We start from the raw sequence: 27,429 nt of genomic DNA, 5'->3' as shown, positions 1-27,429 counted from the left end.
TTCAAATAATTAAACAGACTCGGTGCCTTCTTCATTACCAGCTTTTGGCTTGGTGGCATTGTCAAAATCCATCCAGGTGGTTAGCATGTTTTCCTTTTCCTCAGATAATGCTTTGTGTGCGTGTTAGTTTAAAATTAGTACAGTCACTACATTGCTGTGCAGAAGCCTCAATCAAAACTGGAAATGCATAAAGAACATATTCACAATATATATATATACTGTACATAAATATTTATAGTTTTTCTTAAATAAAATGTACTTGGAGAGAATATTAAGTGTGTGTGTCTTATGTAAGCTAGGTGCTGTTGTACACCCTGCCAAGTACTGTACTGTAGTATGAAAGACTTGTGTGGAATGTAAATGATGAACAATGGTAGTGTATTCCCTTATTAATAATGTTAAATATGTGAAACAACAAATAATAGGGACCAATTGGACCAGGAAAAAGCAAAAAAAAAAACTACAATATTTAATGTTTATTATAAAACTTACACAAAACTACACTGTATATTCACATATGACCACTTGCTGCAGAGGAGTAAACAACTTTTAACCTCCTGTTCTAGGGATTACTAGTGCACAGCCCCAACTTTAGTTGCAGGGGTAAAAGCGATCAATTGCAGTGCTGTCCCACTACCTTCATGCATACATCAGTCATACAAGGACCCACTTTTATTTAAAGAATCACATATTAACTCTTAATAATAAAAACTTCAGAACAACCTTCTTCAGGGAAATTTATTTGAAGGGTCACATTCTCTTCATTACCACTGTTAGAGATTGTTGGAATGTTGATAAAAGTTGGTTGCTCTGCCTCACCATCTATGGTCACCAAAGTATAGATGGTACTTTCACCCACACATGGGTCTTGGTTGGTTTCCAGCACTGAACAGTTACCTAGGTTTACACAACCCGGTAAATTTTCATCCACCACTGAATATGTTTGTGTTAGAACATTAGCTTGATTGGCATTTTGAAGAGCTGAGCTCTCCAAAAGAGTACCTTCTTCAAAGGTAGAGTGATTTGAAAATTGTGAGTCAAATGGAACTTCACTGATACTATTATTAGATATTGTACTATTAAGGGGAATTACTTCACTTTCTACCTCAGTGATTACATGCTTACCTGGTGTAACAGCACTTGTTATATTGTCTGAAACTAGTTCTGTTACTGGCACTATATCATTTACACACGTTTCTGATATCAAGGTAGTTACACTAGTTATGTCATTTAGAGCATTAGGAACTGACTCGCCAATATTTTTCTTCCTACTGCTCCCATGATTGTCAGTGGCATAAGTCATATAAACATTAGCTTTGCTAAGGACACAATATTCAGAACTGACACTTTCTGTTGGGGGTTCACCTTTAGTGATCTGGCTGCAATGATGAGACTTAAGTTCTTGCTTTTTTGCAAAGATTTCCTCTGAGAATATGAAAGAATAGAGAATTAAGTTTATTATAAACAAAGGGACTTACTGAATGTGTCAATTTATACTCTATAAACTTCAAAGTAAAGAAGTCTTAGTTTAAAAGAGACACATGTTAATAGTACATAATACAGTTGAAACTGTAAAACATCTCAATATAACTCCAGCATGAGTTACCGGGTATTTAAAGCAAGATGAATATTTACCTTTGAATTCTGGTTGAGTAAAGCCTTAGGCTGATCCCTGTCCTAATTATTTTTTTTTATTCCTATAGTATTTCCAAAGTTATAAGCATGGTGGTTCAAGAATTTCCAAGTGAATTATGGACCCTAACTCTATACAATTTTACTAATCAGTGTTAGTTACAAGCCATCAAACCTGCTATACTGGTAATGTACCTTTTAAATGTACAAAAAAAAAATTGCATATGAAGTATTTTTACTTACCACATTTGTAACACTTAAATGTTCTTGTGGTTGAATGTTGTTGTAGGTGAACTTGTAGAGTTCCTTTTAAAGCAAAGCCCTTACCACAATGTTTACAAATATGTGGCTTCTCGCCAGTATGTGTCATCATGTGCCGTTTCAAACTCTGTGCATAACTGCAAAACAGATGTGATGGAAAGAGGAAAAATTAATTTGGGGATATTTACTAAAATTTCACTTATAAATGTTAATTATGTAATGTGAATACAAGTTCAGAAACACTAAAAAATTTGTACAGGTCCACAATTCCCTATCCGCAATTCCGAAATCCGAAAAACTTTGAAAACCTAAAGTTTTTTCGTGGAGCATCGCTCGTTTGCACGACCTACCCAGAGTGATACCGAACATGACCAGACGCGGCCGAAGCTTGACCCACGCAGGTGTGAGGTGTCAATTGTCTCAGCAGAATATAACTTGCATTGCTGGAATCCTTGCAAGACAGAAAATAATTTGAATATAGACATCATACAGTATATTTTGCATGAGATAAAAATTTGAGTCCTTTAGTGTAGTACATTTTAGTACAAGTTTTTCATCTCGTATTTTTGGGTAGATATACGTAACTTTCTTCATTTATCTTTGCTCATTTACATGCAAACACCATCCTAAATACTTATTGTAAAAAAAGTAAAAGAGATAATTTTCCTAAGAACATACCCGTCCTGTACTCAAATGTACTAAATAATTACTCAATTTTTTTTATGTCTTGTGCAAACTATAGCATGTTTATATTCGAATTAATTACTATCTTACAAGAATTCCAGCAATGTATGTAACATTCTGTCAAGTCAATTCTTTGACTTTACAAGCAAAAAACTTAAACTCCCTCTGTATGACTGATAACGACTCACTGGGTAGTCTCCCCGCCGGCTGGTCAATACCTCACCTCACCCTCCCCCCATCGCCTGGCTGTCAACACCTCACCTCCACCTTCCCAGGGGTGAAGGTAGTTTTAGGCTTAAAATTCTTATCTTATAAAATGTCACAGACTAAACTTAACAGAATATAACAAGCATTGCTGGAATCCTTGCAAGATAGCGAATAATTTGAATGTAGACATTACACACATCAAATTAAGTAGTAGGTAGTAGGCAGCTACCAAACAGGGGGTTACTGCTGCTTGGGAAGATATTGAAAGCATAATGTGTTGTCTAATGGTCGACCCTGCTGCTATATGGCATCACAAAAATTTTGACCAAGTCCCAGGTTGCTGATCTGTCTTTCTGCCTCATTTACACACAATTGCAGGTCTCAATTGTTTCTCTTACTTGACAACACAACATATAGCATTTCTCACGTTTTATTTTTTTCTTCATTTTTATATTTCTTTACACGTAGTTCTTTATTATTATTATTACTATTATTACAATGTTATTATTATTATTGTATTTTTATTATAAATTTTATTTACTATGAATTATTATTATTATTATTAAATTTTTCCCCCCAGGTCCCAATGTGGGTCAGTGGCCTGTGCCCTGGTGGGCTAATCCCCGTAAAAAAAAAAAAATAAATAAATACAGTAAGTGTTAAAATATTTTATTGTTTTGTATTTATTATTGTACAGCATACTATACAGTACTGAATTTCGTTTATATTTAATGTTTTGTTAATTCTATTATCAGTACAGTATACAGTACTTTGTGGACCTGTATATCCTCTTTGTAATAAATAACGCTGTGCTACACTTTGTTACAATTATTTCTATCACTTCTTATTTCTCTTTCAAGAATATTCCCTAAACTATAATTTTAAAAAATTTCTCTATGAAATTAATGTGGATCAACATATTTAATTTATCCATATCAAAACTAACCATACATATCCTGTGCAGGCACAGGGGTGATCTAAAAAAGACTACAGTACAGTATATTTAAAATTTTAGTATACTGTATTTTAAAATTACAGTTTATATTATAAAGCCACAGATGGCAATATTGGAGCCACATGGTAGAAGAAGAACACCATACCATAACCCATTTGAAAGAGAGCCTGTGTTGCTCTCAATTCCCGACACCCCACACCAAACTAAGTAAACATTTGCAGAGGTGAAAAAAATATATTGTAATAATACAATACTGTACTTGATGTTTAACATGCACTTGATATACTGTATTTTCAATGTTTATATTTGTTTATTTGTTTTAAAATATATACAGTCTTAAGATCCGATAAAAATCTATAGGTCTAAACAAATAGAATTACTGTACCTAGTCTACTTACCGAAAATTTTTACTACATACAGAGCAAGAAAATGGTCTCAGATCCCAGTGAATCAAGTAATGTCGTTTAAGAGTACTGAGAGTTGGGAAGTCTCGGAGACATTCTTGACACTTGTAAGGAGGTTTTGTGGCTGGAGAACAACAACAATAATAGTAAAAAAGTTAAACATACCAATTTTGTTTGATTTTATATGATAAGTTTAGTTTCTTATATAATGTTAACAAAATAAAACATCACCATGAGTAGGGTTGCCATATATGAACATTAAAAAAAGAGGACGTTCCCGAAGACGTCCTGCCCCCCCCTAAAAAAAAAAAAAATTGTAAATTGGATCACATTTTCCCATAGACTCCCATTATAAAAACCAAGAAACAATGCTATGACAAAAAAAAGGCTTAATATTCTACAAAAGATGTTTTTAATGACAATATTTGGTGTACACAATGATTATAAGACAATAATAAACATACTCAGTGCAACACATGCAGCTGGGGACACAGATGTCATTGATGCAGCACCAGACTGTGAGGCTCAGTCAAGACATATGATTTTAATTTCGTAGTGACACACCAAAACTTAGTCTACTGCACTGTATGCATTTACAGTTTTGAGATGTTTTGCTTTGACAGGATTTGAATTGAGGATAATAGTGGATCATTGTAAATCAGGGAATTCCTGTACTGTACAATATTCAATTATTAAATGTTGACTTGTGATAGATAATCAAATTCACATCCTGTCCCTAATCAAACGTGTCCTAAGATACAGGCACTCCCCTGCAAAGGTACAGTATGTTTCTCAAATTTGTATTTAGTAAATCTTCTTTATGATTTGTATTTCACCCCCTTTTTAAATAATTTATAATGGCCTCATCATTTCTTTTACTTGTGTCAAGAAGTACATCTACTGTACTTTAATGTATCCAGGCACTTCAGGCACTAGAAAAAATAAGCCCAATGAGGCTGCAGTAATACAGCCAATGACAATGCAAATCCTTGTGACCCATCAGGTTTTATTACATATATACTGAATAAAAAACAGATTAACAAACACAAAAGAGTTTGGTTACAACGTGGCAGGTACTTACCAGTATGTCTGATGCCGTGCATTTGGAGCTTTAGTATTGAAGAAAATTTTTTTTCGCATTCTGGACACGAAAATCCTTCTGTTTCCCTGAAACATAAAATATCATTGTACAGTACAGGTACTTAATAATTCAAAAGTACTGTACAGTATATTAATGATCTTCCAACTCTCCTTCATAAAAGTAAATTCCTATAAAAAATTAATAAGCATATCTTTATTACTACAGTAGTTTAAAAAGAATAACAGTTGTTGTCATAGCATGTCTTTGTACTCCCTGACAAAGACCAACTGTGTAATTTAGTTCAAAATACAGTACAACCAGAGTCATGAGAGTACACCTCACTGCCATCTGTGACCTACTGTACTAACAAGTACAGGACCTGTACTGTATTTTAGTTACCTTTTACCATATTCAGCATAAATTGCTCAAGTATGAGATGGAAGAACTCCAATTATGATCGAGAAAAGAAAAAAATATTTACATTGTAAACTACCCCCTTGTGACAAGGGTATGGATGAAAATGTTATTGTGTGTAACATGATTGTCACTACTGTTACTGCTAATAACTGCTTATTACCAGGTAGTTAAAGGAAGGTAAAATAAAGTGAGGTGAATATTGCACTAGTTAGAAGACTGAATCATTAGTGGAGGATTCAAAAACTTGAAATTCCAGTACATTCTACTTTCCCAACAAAATGATGGTGTAATTCTAACTTTACAGATCTTAGTTTGTGCTGAAGATGTTGTCCTATCATAGACAATATGTATCAGAATGTTACCTCGCAGGTGCCACCTCCCAAACAAGGCTGCATTACCTACAAGTCAGGTTTGCCAACTTACACTTATTCCCTCCCCTTGAGCTTTTAAAACACAACTACTGTATCATTTTTAGTGCAAGATTCAATCATGTTGCTTGAAAATCTAAACATCTTAAAGATGGCACATGACCATTTTCCACTTTCTACCATAAGTCCCTCATTCATGCCACTAATAATAACAATAATAATAATAAAAATTATCAGCAGATAGATAAGAGCTCCAAGGGAAAGGAAACATTTTCAAACAACAATATAAGGCTCTTGAACATTGTACTTACCCAGTCTCTATGTTAGGGTCGACACCAACAGTAGTACCATGCTTCACACGAATATGATGCAGCTGATCTGTTTATCACCAAACATATTAAATGGAGCAGTTAAAACAACATGAAAATGGAAAGCTGCTCCTGAAATCCCAATTTATTATTGAGGTAGGATCAACTGATTATTGTACTGTACAGTATATCCAAACAAATTGAGCGTGAAAACCGAGTCTCCCAGAACCCCAAGTTGTCATAAAGGCCGAGGCCAGATACAAGTAAAACACAAAGCAAAAGGCCATCTCATTAAATACAAACCTTGAAATTCTTGAGAATCTTAATAAAAAGTGAGTTACAATGTGAGTATAACCTTATGAAGTTGACAATCTATGATACTGTATATCTCATACCTAATAAAAGCATTATGAGCTAGTTTATTGCTTAATGTGACAAGGCAGCTGTCATGAAGGATTAGCAAGCACTGTAATTTACAAGTTATTCAAGGAAACCATAAAAATAAAACTATATGAATGTCTTTTAAAAAATGCCTCAGTCTATGACAATGTACTGGTGTGAAATAATACATTATAAAGGTATGCAGGTAATTCATACATACAGTACTGTATAATATTAATTAAACACACATACTGTACCTCTCTTCCTCATATATGTTTTATCACAGTGTGGACAGGAATGAAATTTTTGGAAACTGTCGTGCATTTGCATATGTAACTTTAAATGAGGTCGTCTCAAAAACTTTTTATCACAGTGGCGACACTGATGAGTACCACGTCCAGTATGTAACCTGAAATATACAACACATATGATGGTAAAAGATATAGGGATGGCATGAAAAAAATATTAACCCTGTAGAAGGGTGAAGTAGTAAAACTGATTGTAGATGAAATAGAAGAAGCCTGTTAAGGAAAATCAGGTGTTTAGAAGAATCATAAGTGAGCAGATGAAGGGATAATAATTATTCTCATAATACAGTACAAGTACAGTATTTACAAACAAAGAAACTAAAAGCCTGATAAAAATGCAAAACATATATCTGATCACAGAGTGTTCTGAAACATTAATCACAATATTTTGTATTCAGTAATTACCTCATATGATCAACAAGATAACGCTGTAGTCGGAAGGTCTTATGGCAAATTGAACATTTCGGTTCACCATTATTCTGACTGCAAAAGAAAAGTGCTTTAACATAAAAAATGGTTTGTAATTATTACATCTTACCAAATCCTGCTAAAATGCCATCTTGTTATGCCTAGTGGGATCAGTGTGGATGCAGAACACTATACTTTGGTCTCCCAATCCTTTTGTTTTACTGTCCTGTACCTCATTTATAGTCTCTTTGTTCAACATCCCCTATACAGTCCTTCCTTCCTTTCATTGTAATTACCTATTTTATCTCTCAATCTCTTCCACTTGAAGGGTTTAATGTTCTCTGTACCTCTTATAATTATGTCCAACCAAAATCCAAATTCTCCATTTGTTCAAACCATCTCAAATTTCCAAATACTGTACTGTAGCAAATTTCACCTTATCAAATAAGGACACAAGCATACCATATACTGTACTGTACTGAAATAAAACTGATATCATTAACATTGTTTGTAATTTTATTTGTACTAAATGCTGATTTAAAAAAGAAACAATTATGTTGCTGACTGTAGGTACATACAGTACAGTATATCCATCAATAACACTACATCTAATGTTCACAATCAACCAGCTTGACAACAGTTTCCTGGCAACTATGGGCATCCTCACCTGTAAGTCCTTCGTATGTGTGATGCCATATGAGCTACAAGATTAGATTTTTTAGTAACTTTCTTTTCACATATGGTGCACTGATGGCCCCCCAGCACTGGTAAATGATGCAGACTTTCGCTCTGTACCATGATAAAAAAATATATATTAATGCATGTCAACATAATTTTAGTATCTGTACTGTACCAGTAATTTAGCCAAAATCAATAATGAAAGACAGAAAATAGCAATAAATATTCTTGAAAGGATAGTGTGACAGTCAGAATTGGTAAAAAATTATACAGTACAGTAACAGTATTGTAGCTACAAAGTGAAACTGGGTCCCATAAGGAGCAGTGTGGATACAGCTCTTCGGTAATGTACTCAAGGAGACAGGGTGGTTGGCTCCTTACTCTACTGCCTATCACATCCCCAATTGCAAAGTTAGTACAGTACCCATTTTGTAGATGGGTCCACTGTGGGTGATCCTACACCTACACAGAGACCTGCCACAGGACTTGAATCAGCAGCCAATTGGTCGGGTAAGTGCTATATATTTACTATACAGTACAGTACATTCATCCACCATGTACCCCTTCAGACGAATACTGAAAAAGTGGGCACTCCCTATTTTCTGCAAGGAGCAGTGCATTCATTGATGACAAAATTGAGCTCTCACACTATACAGTACAATACTATTATTTCAATATTGACAAAAAAAAGGACTATATATTAAGTAATAAACTTGACTAGTACAATACAGTAGTTTAATTATTAAACAAAATCAACTGCTTTAAAAAATTTAGTATTAATTCTTCTGTAACTGACCTGTAAATCACTTGGATGAACAACTGCTACATGCCTCCACATATTCTTGACAAGTGCAAACTTTGCTGGGCACAAAGGACACTTGTGTGTTTTTTCTTTCTTGGAAGACAAGGTATTTCCTTCCTCAATCACACCATTCTCAATTGCACTTTCAATTTCTTCTAAGCCAAGATCACATTCATCGACTTTGCCATGATCAAATTCTACAGGATTTACAACACAATTATCATCTTTGTTGCTTAACATCTGAAAACATGATTTCTTTGTTTCTAAATGTTTGGTCAAAGATGCTTTAGTTATGAAGGAGGCACCACACTTCATACATTTGTACTTAAACAATATGTGCTTTTCTTTATGAACTTTAAACTGGTTAGAAGACATGCAGTAACTTATGCTACAAATATGGCAATGTTTTACTTGTTCCTTGTGGTAATTATGCATGTCTTGGTCATAGTACACTTTGTCACAATTTGAACAGAAGAGACACGATGTATCTTGCTTTCTGTGACAAGCAAATTGGTGTTTATCAAACAAGTCAGCACTGATGCATTCTACTTGGCAGGATTCACACGTGTAGTTTATTATATCAAACAAGTGTTCAGCATTTTGGTGATCATTCAAGTCACTAGCATTGTCAAAACTTTTTCCACAGTACACACAAGCATTTTTTCCTACCATAACTTTTGGGTGTGTCTTCACGTGATTTGCAAGGCCTTTGGGAGTGCAAAATTCTAAATAACACCGCTGACATTCATACCAAACGGTTTCATTATCATTGTTACTTGCAATATTTCTCACACCATTATGAACAATTTCTTTTTCAACAAAACTACTACTACTAGATTCATTAGATTTTATTCTTTTGGTTGTGGTGGTCTTTGATGAAGCAGTTTCGTTATCTTGATAATAAGATTCAATGTTTTTAATTAAATTTTTCAAGGCATCATTTTGGAGCTCTTTCTCCTCATAACAGTTAATTTTAGTGTCATCTTTGACTTTTGAAACTGAGAGAGGTGCCTTAACATCTCTTATTTCTGGGTAAACTTTTGTTTCACTAGAAAAGCTGAACAATTCCAGTTCAGAATTTGATTTAGACAGGTCACTGTTGCTTGGTTTCATGGATAGATAATTTGCCTGTTTATCTGCCTTGACATCATGAAAACTTTTCATTTTGTGCACATCAACATTTATTGCCTTAGAATTGATTTTTCTGACATATGATCGTCCACTAAACAACACAGGAAAACCAAAAGATTCTTGGAGGGAAAGATGTTTTCCACCTGTGTGAAGTGGTTCACTCTCAAGATTGTTAAGTGATACGCTGATTCCTTTGGGGGATGGAACCCCATCTCCTGGAAAACCATCACAACTGGCAAACATTTCAAGCGAATTTCTAAAGTCCATTCTAGATTATCTGGAAATAAATTTGTAAATATGAATTGAAAGAGGTCATAAAATTCCTAATAATGTCACAAAGGTGCTCTTGAATTTACGCCCATTAAATACACGATTCACTATGTTAGGGTAGGAAAAGTTAAAATAGATTAGGTTATTTTAAGTTAGATCAAGGAACATTTAATCAAATTCACGTTATAAATTTCACTGATAATCAAGTGAGAGTAGACATTTTAGTAATATGACAAGAGAGAAAAGTGAACCAATTGTAGACGACAGGTAAATGGGAACAAACCATAACATTACTAACTTTTAACTACACAGTTTCTTCTAAAATTGCGTAATATAGCAGCTAAGCAGTATACATTACTGTTTTGTTATAGGCACTGCTTACATAATAGTTTAACATGTTCAGGGTGTTGACGTTGTTGAGAGTGACCAGCTGTTGTTGCTCCACCTCTGTTGGTTCTCTACTCATGTTTTATATTTTCTTATTTTGGTATTAGTTGAGTTTACTAAGTTTCTTAATAGAAATTAAAACAAAAGTTTTTTTTGTATAAAATTATCTAGATGCGCTCTAGAATTCATTATCGTGACCATCAACAATCTCAAATTTGGAAGGGAAGCTTTTGAACGATAGGAAAGGAATTAACCGTGTGTCTCAAGGCCGGGATCAGCGCCGTGTATCAGTAAAGACCCCAAATAAAGATCTAGCTGCGAAAGGGGAGGTGGGGTCAATCTCAAACTCCACCTCTGCTTCTTGTGTTATTATTCATATCCTACTCACTGGCATTGCGGTATATTAAGGTGCCAACCCGGGGGATAAGTTAAGGCCGCGTCCAGTGGCGGCTCGTGCAGTCCCCCCAGACACTCACTGCCAGGCGTATGATTCCTTTAGAGAGACAGCTGAATAATACACTACCAACAAATATATCATTTTATATGTTATTTAATTATTTTCAATACGTTGCTAAGTGAATTTTCATTAAAATCAGACCAAAATTTAAGTTACTTTCATAGTTGGTGTCAATGCTGTACGATTCATGTCTGTTATCGCCGCCGCCGCCGCACTTGAAGCAGCTCAGTCTCGTCCAACGTGTGGACGGTGTGGTTAACTCGTGCTTTCTTTAATTACCCTTTGACGATGGAAAATCGAGTGAAGTATTTGCAAAACATCAACTTTTCCCAGCTGACATTAAATGAAAAGACTGAAATCAAAGCAAGAGGAAGACCTACACCAGTTTTATCCATTGAACAGAACAGTACAAGCAGGAACAAAGAATATACACGCCAGTTTAACATGAGTGTTTATGGCTCTGTGGTTGTGACGAGGCAAATACTTTATTCTGCTTATTGTTTGGTGGGGACTCGGCATGGACGAAAAGTGGTGTGACTGACTTGAGGCATTTGCCACAGAAAATAGTGAAACATGAGCAGTCAGCCAAACATATGAATCACATGATTAATTTATCGTTGCTGGGTAAAGTGAACATTGTAGCTGAAAATTTTAATAACAACTCCAATGACAACGGCAGAAGCAGAAAGGTGCTTTACAACTTTGAAGAGAATTAAAACTTTTTTGCACAGTACCATGGTGAATGACAGACTGTCTGCTTTAGCAGTGATATCCATTGAAAATAAAATGATAACAGAAATAAAGGATTTTAATGAAATAGTAATAAACAATTTTGCTACATCGAAGAGCAGACGCGCGGACTTTATTTTCAATTAATACTGGTCCATCACCACCAACACTACTACCATGCCCTGGGAATTAGTGGACATCAACTACAACTCATACCTGAGGTAGGTCACCTACTGTTGTGTGAGGCTTGCAGTCCCTCCATTTTATTTTTCACGAGCCGCCACTGTATGTTGAGGTTAATGTGTTAAATATAATGATGTACAGACTACTGGGTTAATATTCGTCCATTAGCTGTCAGCAGGTTCCCGCCATGTTCACCTGAGGTTATACTCCTCACTTAAAGTTAGTTGTCTCCTTGTAGGTTAGGTAGGTTGGTTCCTTTGGTATGAGTTTTTGTTTTACTAAAAAAAATGCAAATTAGCGGTTTGTTAGAAATTGAAATATTAATTTTTTGCTAAAACAGCTAATTTGAAAAATAAAACAACCGAAAAACACCAACAAAATTTATTCTCATACCAAAACTTGAGGACAACCAATGGACGAATATTTACCCATTACCACTTTCCCTTAAAAACATAGCAATTACTCCACGAAAAAACACAGATAGCAAGGCATTACTTGGCGGAATAATAGAGGTTCATAGACATTAATATACTGTAGTTAAATGGGAAATAAGCAAATTTGCTGCTAGTGTGTTAACAATAATGACGTCTATGTTAACCAGTTTTCAGTGTAACATAAGGCGTTTTAAGGTGCACGGAATAGCAAACACGTTAGCTTTCCCGGACTTTCATTAAAAATACGACATTGTACCATGTCTTGGAAATAACTGTTGTACAACACTGTCTTCAGAAAACAATAAAATTAGGAGAACTGTTATTTGGACACAATACGGAAAGGAATAGTGAAGAAAATATATAGAAAATTATGAAAAGAAAGACAAAAAAAGAAAAAAGTCAATTGGTCAATGTTAAATAAGAATAAAAAAAATCGGGCCCATTGAAAAGTAGGCAGTAGGCAGCTATCAAACATGGAGGTACTGGTACTACCGCCTGGGAAGATATTGGAAGCAAAATGTGTTGTTTAGTGGTAGACCCTGCTGTCATAGGGCATCACAAAAATTGTGACCAAGTCCCAGGTTGCTGATCTGACTTTCTGCTTCATTTACACACAATTGCAGGGTCTCAATTGTTTCTCTTACTATTGACAACACAACACATATATCATTTCTCACTTTTTATTTTTATTTTTTGTTTTGTATTTATTTATGGCTCTTTATTATTACAGGGGCTATTATTATTATTATTGTTTATAACTTTTATAACTTTTTATTTTTATTATTTTCTTTTATTATAATTGCTATTTATTTTTAAATATTTTTATTAATTTTATTATTATTATTATTTTATAATTGTTATTTATCTAATATATTTTGTATTAATTTTATTATTATTATTACTATTATTATTATTTTCTTTTATTATAATTGTTATTTATTAATATATTTTTATTAATTTTATTAATATTATTATTATCATCATCATCATCATCATCATCATCATCATCATCATCATTTTATTTTCGCCCCCCAGGCCTTGATGTGGGTCATTAAAAAAGACCTGTGCCCGGGTGGGCAAATGCCCGTAAAAAAAAAAATAAGATAAAATTTCTCCCAGTCTCCTAACCCACTCTACTGTCTCTTGTGGCTAGGTGTTCGCATATTTACACGGGAAATACGACGAATTTCAGGTTTGTTCGTCTTAATTTTTGCACTTACAGAACTGTAATCAACTTGTTCACCCTTATTTAAAGTATCTTATGAGTATTTATATTAAATTTTTAATCATATTTGAGTAATTATCAATATTGTTACACCCAGGTCACCAGCAGCTGTCTCCAGGCTCCCTCTCGGCGGCTCGAGCAAGCCAGTGACGTCACAACCAACCACAGAGCTTTTCGCTCACTTGACTTTTTACCTTTTTTGTTATACACATTTTGGCCCAATTTATTTAAAAATATTATTACCATAGTGAATTTAAGCGCTTTCTTTACCCATTGACCTGTCCTCTTACGAAAATATTCCGACCGACAACTCGTCCATTGTCAGTGTACTGTAGGTTTGTGAGTTACATTTTGGGTTGTGACCATTATGACATTGTATTTCGCTGTGTCAAGCTATATTGAGGAGGTCTGTTGATCCTTGTTAAGGGATTGAAGTATCCACCATCTCTTGTGTTACTGTTTATAGAATTTCGGTTAAAAGATCAATAAAGTTGTTTATAATTAGAGTAATGAAAGCAAAACTGTGGCCTCATTCATGAATGTTGTTTCAGACGGAATGGTCCGTGACCCAGAACATGGCGGGTGACGCCAAGGCTTCGTCTACCATCAGGCAAGGTGGGCACTACTTCTGCTCTTATTTATGTCACAATGGAAAAGTCTTATTAATTTTTGCTGTTAACTAAAAACATTGTTAGTGTCGTGGTTGTTCCTGTTAGTTGTTGGTAAACATAGATGCTTAACTAATAGGAGAAAGAAAAGATGTAGGAATGTAAAATATACTGTATATACACAGCAGTTTTCTTCAGAATTTTATGAACTTGTCATCAAAGCTCCCTCAGGAAGGTTGAAGGTCTAAACCACTAATGGTGGCATAAGTCATATCGATTAAACCAAACATAATTATCTTACTTAATATCTAGTGATATGGTAGGCTTTGTTCGTCTGTCGCCGTTTCGTAAGAACACTTATAAAGGTGCTACTAAAGGTACATAATCATTATTTAATATACTCCCTCATAATAAGCATTTTTATTTTTGAACAAACACATCCTTGAGAACCTGCCACTATATAACGCGGTATAAGTGGCGACTTTCTCCTTAACCTTTACGAACATTTTTAAAGGAGTAAGTGGTGGTGGAAGGCTAATCAGGATTTCTTTTTCCAGGTAGGTGAAAGTTAACAGCTCCTCGAGGGACCACAACACATCACACTTCAGGTATGTCCAAGTCAGCTTTATATATCAGTTATCGTTGTTTTTGTACTTGCTCGTGAGTCTTGCGTCTCCGTTAACTGAGTAAGTCGCCGTTACCTCCCGTGTTGAAGACCGGGATCACGTTTGCTGTATAAAATCACTCGGGAAATTTTCTTGATCCGGTGATTTTCTATATATTGACTTGCGTATATCATTAACTCAATCAACTTCCGGAACTTTGAATTCCATTATGCCATTATTACATTATCTTTTAAGTAATTTTCCAGTTCTTGTTATTACCAAACATCGAGTCCAGAGTGGATCACATTATGAAAAAGTTATTTTTCATTGAACTTTTTGCAATATGGGATTGAAACTAGATTCAGCCAGAACTTGGTGACCCGGAGCGGGTAGGGAGTCTCATAGTTATCTGGGTCTTCCTTTCAGACATCCAGTTGTGGATGAGTGGAACAAGTTACCAAACATCATCATGAACTCAAATACTCTTGATAGCTTCAAACATAGGTTGGATGGATATATGAGCGATAGGGGTTGGGAGTAAATGGGACTGCCCAGTATGGGTCAATAAGCCCGCTGCAGTTTCCTCCATTCTTATGTTCTTATGTTCTTCTCTCATCTGCTGTTTTACTTTTCAAATAAAATATATCGTGGTGAAATATGGTTAACCCTCGGGGCACCCCTAGTCCACCTACCTTTTTGGTGGACAGGTAGACGATGGATAAGTAGACACTGAACAGGTAGACGATGGATAAGTAGACACTGAACAGGTAGATGGTGGACAAGTAGACAGTGGACAGCTAGACAGTGAACAGGTAGACATTGAACAGCTAGACACTGAACAGGTAGACGGTGGACAGGTAGGCGGTGGACAGGTAGACAGTGAACAGGTAGAGTGGACAGCCATACGGTGAACAGGTAGACATTGAACAGCTAGACACTGAACAGCTAGACACTGAACAGGTAGACGGTGGACAGGTAGATGGTGGACAGGGTGGACAGGTAGGCGGTGGACAGGTAGACAGTGGACAGCCATACGGTGAATAGGTAGACATTGAACAGGTAGACAGTGAACAGGTAGACGGTGGACAGGACACCAGCTAGCTAGGTTCCTTGTACACCTGGTAGGAGTTACATCAAACCAGTGGTGGTGTCGTTCTCAAAATGCCACAAGATCCAGTCAATGTAGCCTGTGGAGGAGAACACTGTACATTAGTAGTGTCTTCAAACAGATAAATACAGAGATGAAACAGGTGTAGTTATTAAATCTATTCATTGAGGAGATAATATAAAGAAACAGATGTGATATAACAGAAGAAAAAAGCCATGGCAGGGAGTTACAAAGTCATTATTAGCGGAGGTTACCTAATGGCAGTTCCCCATGCTGTACAGTTTCTTGCAGTCTCTTAACAGGTTCTTAACTGTAATGTCATTTCTTACAATCCAGCTTGGGAAGTAAAACTAGCCAGTTGGGGAGTAAAACTAACCAGCTGGGGGAGTAAAACTAGCCAGTGGGGAAAAAAATAGCCAGGGAAAGGTAGCTTACTGCTGGTTCTGGTGTACACGCCAGGAGAACCCGCCACACCACAGCCGCGGCCCCACGATACAATGCCGATGATCTGGTAGCGGCCCGTTCCACTGTTGAGTGTTACCAGTGGGCCTCCTGAGTCACCCTGAAGGAGGTAGAAATACTGTTAGACACACACACACCTATTTCTTATTAATAGATCGTAACTAGTAAAAAAAATCCAGAGAGCTTCATAAGCATCTTGACACCCAAACACAAGATATTCTAATCCTCAAGGCTCTTCCTTAACTGAATGTATAGAGGTTGTAGAGGGCGATATAGTGACCATAAGTAGACAATATATCCTTATAGACAACCTTTGTATGACGTTGGCTAGAATATATCATCACTACTATATAAAACTCCTGAAGGGGCATCTACAGTAGTGTCTTCCCTCACCTGGCAGGAGTCTTTGCCGCCCCTGGTCATGCCGGCACACAGCATGTTCTCCGTGACTCTGGTGCCGTAGCTCACCTCACACTCGGCGTTGGTCAGGGTGTGCAGCGTCACGGCCATCAGCTTCGGCGACGCCTGCCCACCTGAAGCACACAAAGGCTGCCTTAACTTATGTAACAGGTTGACTTATGTAACAGGTTGACTTATGTAACAGGTTGACTTATGTAACAGGTTGACTTATATAACAGGTTGACTTATAATTGGTAGAAGGAAAAAGAATGAGAAATGGGTGAAAGAGACAGACAGACAGACAGACAGGGAGTTAAACGACCAGACAGGAGATAGTACACTGTATAGATCATACCCACCATCAGACAGGGTACCCCAGCCAGTGACGGTGGCCTGCACGCCGCTGTACAGGTCGTCTGGGTCAGGCAGGCACACGGGAGACACCTCCTCCGTTAGAACCAGCTCCTCCACTTCCACTAGAGCTATGTCGTGTGCCGTCATCTCTTGTTGAGGGAATGGGTGAGAGAGAAGACTGAACAATTGATTTCTTTATCGTTTACTTTACTATATCGTTCGAGTTAAAGATTATCGTGTGGCTTCATCATAGAACCATCGACCAACGTAAAGAAGTTCTCTGGCGAAGTGATGTTTATATTGGTCAGTATCTACCTGTATGAGAGTTACCTTTACTAAACGTCATCTCCAACAGCAGGTGGTTATTATATTACCTTCACCACCCCTCTCTAACAGGTAGCTGGGCCAGACGATAAAGAGAGTGAGTGAGTTACCTTTGTCATAGTCCTCGTGGATAATGAAGTTCTTGATCTGGCGCTCTTGCATCGTCTCCCCCTCCAGCAGGTTGTGAGCCCCCACCAGCAACAGATACTCCTCCTCATCTTCCACTATGCTGAATCATAAACAGACTTGCTCACACAAGCACTCAAAAGGTTGATTAACATACTACTACTCAGGATGTTTATGCTATTTTAGGGAGTAATTAATAGATTACCTGAAGATTAATCCCGTAACTTATTTCACCTGATGATTAAATACCTTAATCCTATCTGGGGTAGGGGGGGAGGGAGGTTAGCATTAGGGTGTTTAATCGTCAGGTGAAATACAGTAGGGGTTCCGAACTTTCATGCGACCTTATCAGGAGTGGTCAGAAAAATGGCAAATGATATTCAACACCAGCAAGTGCAGCGTACTTTGAAAGAACAAATACTGCCAATGTATACGGCCTTAACAACATCAACCTAGAGAAGTCGACTTGTGAAAGAGACTTGGGGGTACTTGTAAGCCCGGACCTTCGGCCTAGAAAACAGTGCGTTAATGTTCTAAATAAGGCAAACAGAGTACAGGTATTAGGTTTTATATCTCGAAGTGTAAGTGAGGGGCGATATGATAGAGGTGTATAAATGGAAGTCAGGGCTAAACAAAGGTGATAAAACAAAGGTACTCAAACTATCCAACCAGGAGCGAACTAGTAACAATGGTTTTAAATTAGACAAATTTAGATTTAGGCGCGAGAAGGTAAACACTGGTTTGGAAATAGAGTAGTGGACGAGTGGAACAAGTTACCAAATATCATCATTAACTCCAATACGCTGGATAGCTTCAAACATAGGTTGGATGGATATATGAGCAATAGGGGTTGGGTGTAAATGGGACTGCCCAGTATGGACCAATAGGGCCGCTGCAGTTTCCTGCATTCTTATGTACTAATGTTCTTATAAGATTGCGGAGGTCATATTGCAATTATATCTTGCGCTAGTCAGGCCGCACCTCAATTATGCTGTTCAGTTCTGGTGCCCTTATTATAGAATGGATATCAATTCACTGGAGTCGGTGCAGCGAAGAATGACGAAAATGATTTCGGGACTTAGAAACCTTCCATATCAGGATAGGTTAAAGAAACTAAACTTGCATTCCCTAGAAAGACGAAAAGTGCGGGGAGATATGCTAGAAGTATTTAAGCGGGTGAAAGGAATCAATAAAGGAGATATAGATAAAATTCTTATAATATCCGAGCAGGACAGGACTCTTAGTTGGATAAGCTTAGGTTTAGGAGGGAGATAGGAAAAAACTGGTTCACAAATAGGGTGGTAGATGAGTGGAACAAGCTTAGTAACTTTGTAGTAAGTGCTGGAACGCTGGAAAGTTTTAAAAGGAGGCTAGATAGATTCATGGATGATAGAGAGTGGTAGTAACTCGACAGGAGCTGCCATGCACAGGCCAACCGACCTATTGCAGACTCCTTATGTTCTTATGTTTACCGGCTGACATCTCTCCCCAATTAGTTGTGAGACAACACACGTCACTAGTTCACTAAAACCGAGACAAAAATTATAATGTAAGTCAGAGGCACACACACACACACACACACACACACACACACACAGGATGACCTACAAGTCGAGGCAGTGAGCGGCGGTGATGACCCACTTGGGGTGTATGACAGAGCCGCCACAGAACACCTGGGTCTTGTCCCCCTTGTGTATCAGACCCACCTGCCATGGGAACTCGTGCTCCCCTGTCTCCTTCCCGCCCACGATCTTGAGCATGGGTCTGTTGCTCACCCCACACTCTGAAGCAGAGAGTCAAGTGTTACCATATTCATACGTGGGGTTAAATTCATGTTTATTAGGGTTACAACATCCTCTTATGGTGGTAATGGTAGTTTTAAACAATACAAAACAGAAGGTGAAGTGGTTGAGGTAGTTGTAGCTGAGTGACTGAGACGCCATCAGGAACAAACAATAGAATTAAGTGAAAAAGATCCTCCTCAAGTACTCACGTAGTGGAGGAGGAGGTGGGTCGGTGGTGGCAGGTGTTGTTACTTCGGCTGTTGTAACCATGGACACGACGCTAGAGATGGTTGTAGTTGGGTTATTTATTGTTAAGGCTGAGGGGAAGGATAGGAAATAACTTGGTACAGAGGTTGTGAGTGTAGAGGTGATGGTTGTGGTTGCAGGAGGATGTGTGTTTGTAATGGTAGAGACTGTGGCTACTGTGGTGTAAGGAGGAGAACCAATCGTAAACTGTGATATAATAGTTATTGCAATGCAAGGAGATGTCACTGTTGTAGTTGTGGCAGCAGCTGTGGTTGTTGGGGCAGTAAGTGTGATTGTGGTGTCAGGAGTTGTGATTGTCAGGGCAACATTAGTAGATATGGCAGCTAGCGTTCTTGTCGTGGTAACAGCTGTAGTGGATGCGGCTGGGGTTGTAGTTGCCGGGGCAGCAGGTGTGGTTGTTGATGCAGTAAGTGTGGTTGTGGTGTCAGGAGTTGTGATTGTCAGGGCAACATTAGTAGATATGGCAGCTAGCGTTCTTGTCGTGGTAACAGCTGTAGTGGATGCGGCTGGGGTTGTAGTTGCCGGGGCAGCAGGTGTGGTTGTTGGGGCAACAGTTGTGGTTGTTGCAGCAGTAGTGTCCCCGCCTTCAGCCTTCACATAGCAGCTGAAGCCTGGTCTGTTGACTGCCTCATCCGTCTTGAAGGCCAGGGCCAGCGACCCGCTCCTTACCTGCGTCGGGGGTCGACGGTTTCCACAATACCTGCCGGGGGACACAACTGCTAACTGACATACAAGAATATTGAAAACCTAGCAGTGAAATAGTGCAGATATATTCCACCTGAGCTGAGAGGTACAGTCAGGTGATGGGTGATATTAGTCTCTAATTTCCGAAGCTAGACTCGGTCCTTTAAAATCAGATTTGGACAGGAGAACATTCAGATGCCGTTACATTACAGACTGTACTGGATGAGTAGTATATTATAAGTGAATATAATGAGTGTTTACATCAACTTTGAAAGCCTGGTATACTCACTGAACACCTGTGCCAACACGGAGGTAGTCGAAGCACCCACGCCCCCATAAACCTTTACTCTGTAGGTGAAAGGCTTCGCAGAAGAGGCTCAGGGCCACACTAGGGTCAGACCCCTGCAGAATAATTAGTGATGATCAGGGTTTTCAGGGGTAAAGCAGTACTTGGATCAGTAATAAAAAATGAACAGTTCATAAAGGTTATTTCCGTAACAATGGTGCATAGTAAACTACTTAATACTAGCAACATTCTTTAAGTTTTGACAAATGGATAATCTAGTTACTAGAAATTATACATAAACAAATGATAAATAAGAAAGACCAGCATAACATGGGCTTAGAATAAAGATGTAAACAGATGGGGAGGAATAGAGTACACGGTAACGGTGACGGCGAGGCCCCTGGCGTCACCTGTATGAGCCAGTTGCAGTGTAGATTGTTGGGGTAGGCCTCCGGGTAGCGGGGGGAGGTGATGTGGGCGGTGTCTCCAGGGTTGAGGATGACCTCTTGGCTGTTGGCCCCTGAACACTCCGGCTTGACTGTGGGAGGGAGACACTTGGTAAACATGACCAAGTTGTTATGCTGCACATGATCAATTATTATCCCTCACGCTCGAAAAATGCCTATCAGTCAAGTCAAGAAAGGCGTTTATTGGGTTAATTATCTTCAAGTATGTTTTTTGTCTCCTACTACTTGGTTATTGTGTTTGGCGACCATTGGCTGGGAACAATGCTCGATGAATATTGAAAAGTCAAGTAAGTGAAGCATTTTCTGTTCAGTTTGTTTGTTTGTATTATTGTCATCTGATGAAAGTCTTAAGTTTGTTGCTGAAGTTAATGATGATTTAATTGTATTGTTTGTCACTTAACATGTCACTACTCGGCGTTGGTTTTGATTCTCTTAACTTTCATTATCACGAGTTTGTTTCCCAGAGTGTTGAACTAAGTCAAACCTCACGATCAAGGTCATATAAAGCACGAATACTATAGTTTCGTTATTTACCTTATTGTAATTTATTTAGATCCTTTCTGGAATAAGAATTTATTTGATTAAGAATAACGAAAGGTAAGGTCAGGATATTAAGAGGTTCATCACCTTCAGTATACATGGAGATTTCAATACGACAGTAAGCAGTGATCCTATGTACACTGTTATCTTCAGTGACAGCTCAAGTGCACAGTATATATCACAGGCCCCTCACTAATAAGGTCCAAGGCAGTTACACTTTCTTATTTAACGTCACCTGTATCACTATGTTGTTGCATCTCTCCTGTGCACGTTTCTTCACAACATTTTTAACATAACGGAGGATAACTTACCCATCTGTGTAGTGGCAACGTCTTCTGAAGGCTGAGCTGTGAGGGAAGAAGCCATACGAGGTTGTTTACTCGTGGCAGTCACAGTACAAGAGAATCCACGTCTCCCTCTCCTGCTGTTAGATTTGAATAAGGCTGCCAGGTCCGCGTGGAAGGTGAGGGAGATCGTCTGTTTGGTGCAGTACCTGTCCACAGTGGAGATATAACATTACGCTGAGGTTTGTGCCGTCGAACTGAAGGTGTAAAAGTCTCGTAAAGTCTTCTCCACGTGAAATTATTCCTCGTTCTTAATATTAAAACGAGAAAGTTAACATACATCTTTGTGATGTATTGTATACTACCATTTTGTTCAGGGTTAACACACTCTCAGATTAGCTACGTGATGGGAGGGTTAAGTTATTATTTTAGAAAGGACAAATTGTGATCGTCTAGGAATTTAGGCAAATTACTAATTGTAAATGAAGTTTTGTGTTTCAATTGACTAAGCGTAAACCTGTTGTATTGTGTGTGTGTGTGTGTGTGTGTGTGTATACACGTAAACACAACTCACACGTCGCTATTCAGACGGAGGAAGTCTCGACACGTCTGTCTTCTGGAGGGGAACTCCAACATGAAGTCATCACACTGTACTTTGAGCATCAAGGTGTCGGCGCCTCGCTGTCCAAGGCAACCAAATAATATTTACACACACAAGTAACAATGGCAGTTCACCTGAGTTCATATAGTACAGATTTTGTTTGTAACGTACACCGTGTTTAATCAATAAATACCTCGGTACTTACCTTGATGTTCCACGCACACTGGGAGAAGCCTGGATAGGCCCAAGGGTACCTCGGTGTGGTGATCTTAACCGTGTCCCCAGCAGCCAACACCCTCTCTACCCCAGTGGCAGAGCAGCCCAGGTCATCTGTGTGTGAGAAGCGGCGACGATGTTGAAACACTCATGGGTCGTTTAGTATTGAGGATGAATACACGAGACAGCAGTGCCACCCCACCCCACCCATGACTAGGCCAACTCGGCACTGCACCATGTCTCACTCAACGCTTCCTGTAACTCCCTGAAGTGTTAAGGACTCTTACTGTAGTATATCCAAATGAGTTCCCCGGATGTTAGGGAACAGCTCTCGTCGTCTTGTCTGCGTCCTGAAGGTGTGGTGTTAACCTGTCACGGCCATACACCAGGGACTGATGCTGTTTGTGGGACTATTATGTGAGTAAAATAGCCGTCAGAGCGTCAGCTTTAATGGGATCTTATTTATTACTGTTCTCGTCTGAGCTGTCGGGAAATCTCGTTTTTGTCGATGACTATATGTGTGTATACGTATGTATGTACGGTATGTGTTCGCTTAAAAGTTAAGGACGTTCCTTAGTTCAAAATAACCGAATCACCTGAAGTTTAAACTCCCTAAACTAACTTAACCTCACGTAACCTAATCTAATCTAACTTAACTTAATCTAATCTAACTTAACCTAACCCCCAGGTAGCGTTAGGGTGTTTAATCACCAGATGAAATAAACTGGCGTGGCTAATCTTCAGGTGATCCAAACAACCGGTTAAAATAACAATTCCTAGTTCGGGAAGAGAGCAGCGACCCTAACAAGCTTCAAGAAAATCCGTTCGAGCCTTCAGAAGTTATATGGTGTTCCCGCCACGGACCAGTCCACTACAACATGGCGGATATAATAATAGTAATATATTTATCTTCGTTTATAAGTTGTATATTAACTACTGTCATCTGTTCCTTAATACATATTGTAGTGCATTGTGGAGTGACGTCACTTCCGGGTAAGGCAGTACAGTACAGGGGATACTTAAATGTGTAGTTGTGGTGTGGCATTATCTTAGAAAATTACCATTGAGGCTTTGGGGGGAGATTAGGAATTGCGTCATATTATATATTGAGTTGAAAGGGTCAATGGATTTCAATTTTTAATTTGGTAGGTAAGTTGTCCCTCCGCCCTCCCACTTCCCATCCATTCCTCCCCCAGTTCCAAAGCTTTCCCTATTGCTCCGAGTTTGATATTGGGAATGACCTGATAAATCTACTCTCTCTCTCTCTCTCTCTCTCTCTCTCTCTCTCTCTCTCTCTCTCTCCGCATTTTCTCGTCACTGTGAAGGTTAGTGTGAGATAAAAATGTATTTCTACTGTACTGGCCTTGATCACCACACGCCACACACTATACACTGTTAAGACCTGCTTGATCAACTAGTTTGATCATTTGACACATTATATAGCTCGCCTGTTGATTTAAAGACACTAATGCTATACGTGGTTGAGGTTTGGTTGACGAGGTTGGGATACAAAATTTCTAGAATGCAAAAAAAAAAAGTTCCTATCGTTTTCCTCAATGCAGGTGATGGATGAACACATTGTGAAGAAGCGAGTTAATATGACCAAGGTGGACCCGAGTTGAATTTATTAAACATAAAGATTAACATGTGTGTGTGTGTGTGTGTGTGTGTGTGTATACTGACCCAACGTAGCAGACTGGTCTTCCAGGCACTGTGGGGAGACACAACAAACATACATTATAACACAACACATACCTACAGCAATGTGTATATACTGTACATAGTAATATAACTTTGAAGAATATTATACAGACACAGACAATTAATAAATATAATATACAGTCCAAGTTGAATGTTGACAAGTAACTTCGCATCATCCTGGAACCATTTTCGTTTATGGGGAGCAGCACGGCGGTACACATTTATTGCTCCCTCTTATCCTCGCTTCGTAAAATATGTCCCGAGTTCCTGCTTGTTGGTTACCTGACTCAGTGCCGCTCAGTCGTACGTGTCTCGTTGTCTCAAGTGATCAACACAGATATTACCTTGAGACTGTTCATGAGGAAATTTACCTATGAATAAATCTTAATGAGTGTGTGTCCCTGTACTTTACCACACACTGACCCTCATGAGGTGTCTGGTCAGGTGGATAAACAATTGGTGGATTTGTTGAGTAATCCTTCATCGATTTGTTGAGTAATCCTTTATCGATTTGTTGAGTAATCCTTCATCGATTTGTTGAGTAATCCTTCGTCGATTTGTTGAGTAATCCTTCATCGATTTGTTGAGTAATCCTTTATCAAATTAGCTACCCTGTTTACCGTTGTTTGTATACCTTCACTCTCTATAAACTTTATGTACAATACCCCCACTACCGAGGCTGAATCACTACCAACTTGTATGAGAATTTTACTCACTATCCATCTATCGTCACAGTGTATCCAGTCGGTAAAACTTGCATCTAATTTGCCGGAAGACCATGATGCATCAGTAAATCACGACAAACCACAGACAGCGTGGATAATGACCGTAAACTGGTGATGGTAAAGGCTATCTATCTATCTATCTTACTTCTGAGTGACCTTGGTGAGGCAGCGTCCCGTCACTGGCTCGCTGAACAAGGTCGTTAATAGATTATGACTTAGCACTGTTTAGCGTGTCTCAGTATTGTGTGCGTGTGTGGTATCTCTTCCTGTCTTTTCATCTTTCCGTCTGTCAGTTTGTCTGTCTATCTGTTTTTCTGTCTGTCCATATCAGAGAACTCTTAACCTATTGAGACCATAGTTGTGATAGACCAAATACAGTATAGCTTTTTCGTACTACGTGACGTGTAGCAAATAGAAAATGAGGGAAGAATAAGGGAAAGAGAAGAGAAAGTGGGGATAAGGCTAGAAGAGAGAGAGAGAGAGAGAGAGAGAGAGAGAGAGAGAGAGAGAGAGAGTATACCAAATTATTATAGTTCACACGTATACCCACAGTGTGTGTGAAGTATACTGCGTGTATCAAGGACGGGGAACATGGGTGACATTCACTTGGGAAATTTCAAGGAATCCCGGATATGACCGTTGACTGCGCTCTCTTGTAGGAGGAAGTCGAAGGTCCCATTTATAATATTTTACCACCTCTCGTGTGTGTGTGTGTGTACGCCTAGGGGCCATTTTGGTTTCCCCCCAGTTAGTTTCATCGTTTTATTAACCTGTGTACATAACTAGGGTGTGGCGACCTAGCTAGAGTATACAGTGCTCGCCTTCTGTCCTCATCGGCTCTAACTCATGCATCTTCCTCCCTCACTCGAGCTTTGCAAATAAGGCCTAAAGTTGTTTGTAGCAAGGCAGCTGATTGGCTGTCAGGAAAACACACACAGGATCGTTCAACCAAGCTTTAGTATTTAATTTTTCTTGTGTATATTTGTTTTTTTTTAAGGAGTAATAACTATTCAATGTTAAAAATCTGATAATTTCCTCACTTGTATGGGTAAAAATCAACATGTGAAACGTATTGGTAACATAAATATCATGAACAAGAAAAATACTTAAAAATTTTCAGCGTGACAAGTCAGTCAACCGGCCAATCAGCTACCTCGCTATAAACTAATCCTCAGCCTCATTAGTGAAGTTTGTGTGAGGAGACTATAGTTAAGGCTAGCTTGGTTATTGTTCACCTGTCTGGTATATTGTCCGCCAGGTGACACATTAAGTTATGCCTCCATTTCACCGTGAACTATAGAGTAAAACTATAAAATTCTTTAAACACGATCTTTTTTGAGTCATACATAATTAACACTAAAAAAAGATACTTTGACGATTTACTGAACTGATTGAAACGGTTTTGTTGTGACAGTAGTAAACTATAGTGGCATAACTGAACCGGAACTTGACCCTCATGTAGAAGGTACAGTACTCACACGAACGTCTTTGTGCAGGAGGGTTAGGTCCAGGAGGAGGAGGAGCAGCAGCTTCATGGTGACTGTCGTCGGCGTCGTCAACCACGCTACTGACGCTCGTGTTCAACATGGCGTTTGATGCTTGTGTGAGTCGTGACGTCATTACTTGAGAAGCTTGTACATTACGGTGGTAGTCACAGGAGGAAAATGTTGTCCTTTTTGTCAGGATAGAGAAGGATTTCGGCACAAGGACCATTTTTCCTCGTTATCAAACACTACTCAGAAACCCCACGTCTCCTCTGTTTACTCATTTGATCATTTTTCGCTACTTGTTCCCATATTAGCCGATCGGGTTGGTTGATCTGTGACCTGTATCTGTTACGACCTCTGTTATCTAGTGTTGTGTGTGACTGTGTTGACGCTTAGGGATCACGAAGCTTCCCCGTCTCATCACCTGTAGGAGCGTCACACACCTGCAACAACCATCACGGGGTGGGTGAACGAGTGGGTGAGTGAAGACAGTACTTAGCATCCAGAGTTCTCCTTTGGGCTTGAATGTCATTGAAGTTATGATGTTCTTACTTCAACTACTAGGGTCTTTTAGGTGCGTAACAAGATCAGTAATTACACCGGTCCATCAACAATTATAGATTATAGGAGATATAACTGAGAGCCTGGACACCTGCCTGGAGGAGAAGCACATGTAACACTACCCCACGAG

At 38.5% G+C, this 27,429-nt stretch overlaps 2 protein-coding genes across 3 annotated transcripts; both read right to left on the bottom strand.

Moving 5' to 3' along the window:
- Positions 1-461: 461 nt before the first annotated feature.
- On the bottom strand, positions 462-10,769 carry LOC121871098 (zinc finger protein 271-like). 2 transcript variants are annotated; one of them, XM_042373246.1, is made up of 10 exons: positions 10,678-10,769; positions 8,889-10,302; positions 8,082-8,203; positions 7,412-7,489; positions 6,956-7,107; positions 6,321-6,387; positions 5,225-5,310; positions 4,138-4,267; positions 1,876-2,030; positions 462-1,425 (listed from the first exon to the last, which is right to left on the bottom strand). In XM_042373246.1, exons 2-10 carry the CDS (start codon positions 10,290-10,292, stop codon positions 692-694), a joined length of 2,928 nt encoding a protein of 975 aa, XP_042229180.1. In that variant the 5' UTR covers positions 10,293-10,302; positions 10,678-10,769; the 3' UTR covers positions 462-691. The 2 variants fall into 2 exon arrangements, with proteins under 2 accessions (XP_042229180.1, XP_042229179.1); XM_042373245.1 differs by having other exon boundaries at positions 10,594-10,754.
- Positions 10,770-15,935: 5,166 nt separating this feature from the next.
- On the bottom strand, positions 15,936-26,809 carry LOC121870919 (serine proteinase stubble-like). Its single transcript, XM_042372891.1, has 14 exons — positions 26,730-26,809; positions 24,509-24,536; positions 22,815-22,939; positions 22,583-22,689; positions 22,036-22,217; positions 21,128-21,255; positions 20,721-20,833; positions 19,690-20,447; positions 19,305-19,479; positions 17,681-17,799; positions 17,252-17,395; positions 16,887-17,026; positions 16,467-16,593; positions 15,936-16,110 (listed from the first exon to the last, which is right to left on the bottom strand). The coding sequence occupies exons 1-14, from the start codon at positions 26,784-26,786 to the stop codon at positions 16,052-16,054; spliced, it is 2,262 nt and encodes a 753-aa protein (XP_042228825.1). The 5' UTR covers positions 26,787-26,809; the 3' UTR covers positions 15,936-16,051.
- Between the last annotated feature and the right edge of the window lie 620 nt (positions 26,810-27,429).

This window comes from Homarus americanus, unplaced genomic scaffold (assembly GCF_018991925.1).
Source record: "Homarus americanus isolate GMGI-L3 unplaced genomic scaffold, GMGI_Hamer_2.0 scaffold52512, whole genome shotgun sequence".
Lineage (NCBI taxonomy): Eukaryota > Metazoa > Arthropoda > Malacostraca > Decapoda > Nephropidae > Homarus > Homarus americanus.
The sequence above is the reverse complement of the archived record's forward strand: the minus strand, read 5'-3'. Positions and strand labels throughout refer to the sequence as shown.

Bases quoted from the DNA above. Each gene is read 5' to 3' on its own strand.
- LOC121871098 (XM_042373246.1), bottom strand. From the start codon at position 10,292: ATGGACTTTAGAAATTCGCTTGAAATGTTTGCCAGTTGTGATGGTTTT. The intron at 8,204-8,888 runs GTCAGTTACAGA...ATCATGGTACAG, and splicing joins TTCATCCAAGTGATTTACAG to AGCGAAAGTCTGCATCATTT. The intron at 4,268-5,224 runs GTAAGTACCTGC...GTTGTTCTCCAG, and splicing joins GCACGGCATCAGACATACTG to CCACAAAACCTCCTTACAAG.
- LOC121870919 (XM_042372891.1), bottom strand. From the start codon at position 26,786: ATGAAGCTGCTGCTCCTCCTCCTCCTGGACCTAACCCTCCTGCACAAA. The intron at 20,834-21,127 runs GTGACGCCAGGG...ATTATTCTGCAG, and splicing joins ACTGCAACTGGCTCATACAG to GGGTCTGACCCTAGTGTGGC. The intron at 17,027-17,251 runs GTGGGTATGATC...TGTGTGCTTCAG, and splicing joins CTGGGGTACCCTGTCTGATG to GTGGGCAGGCGTCGCCGAAG.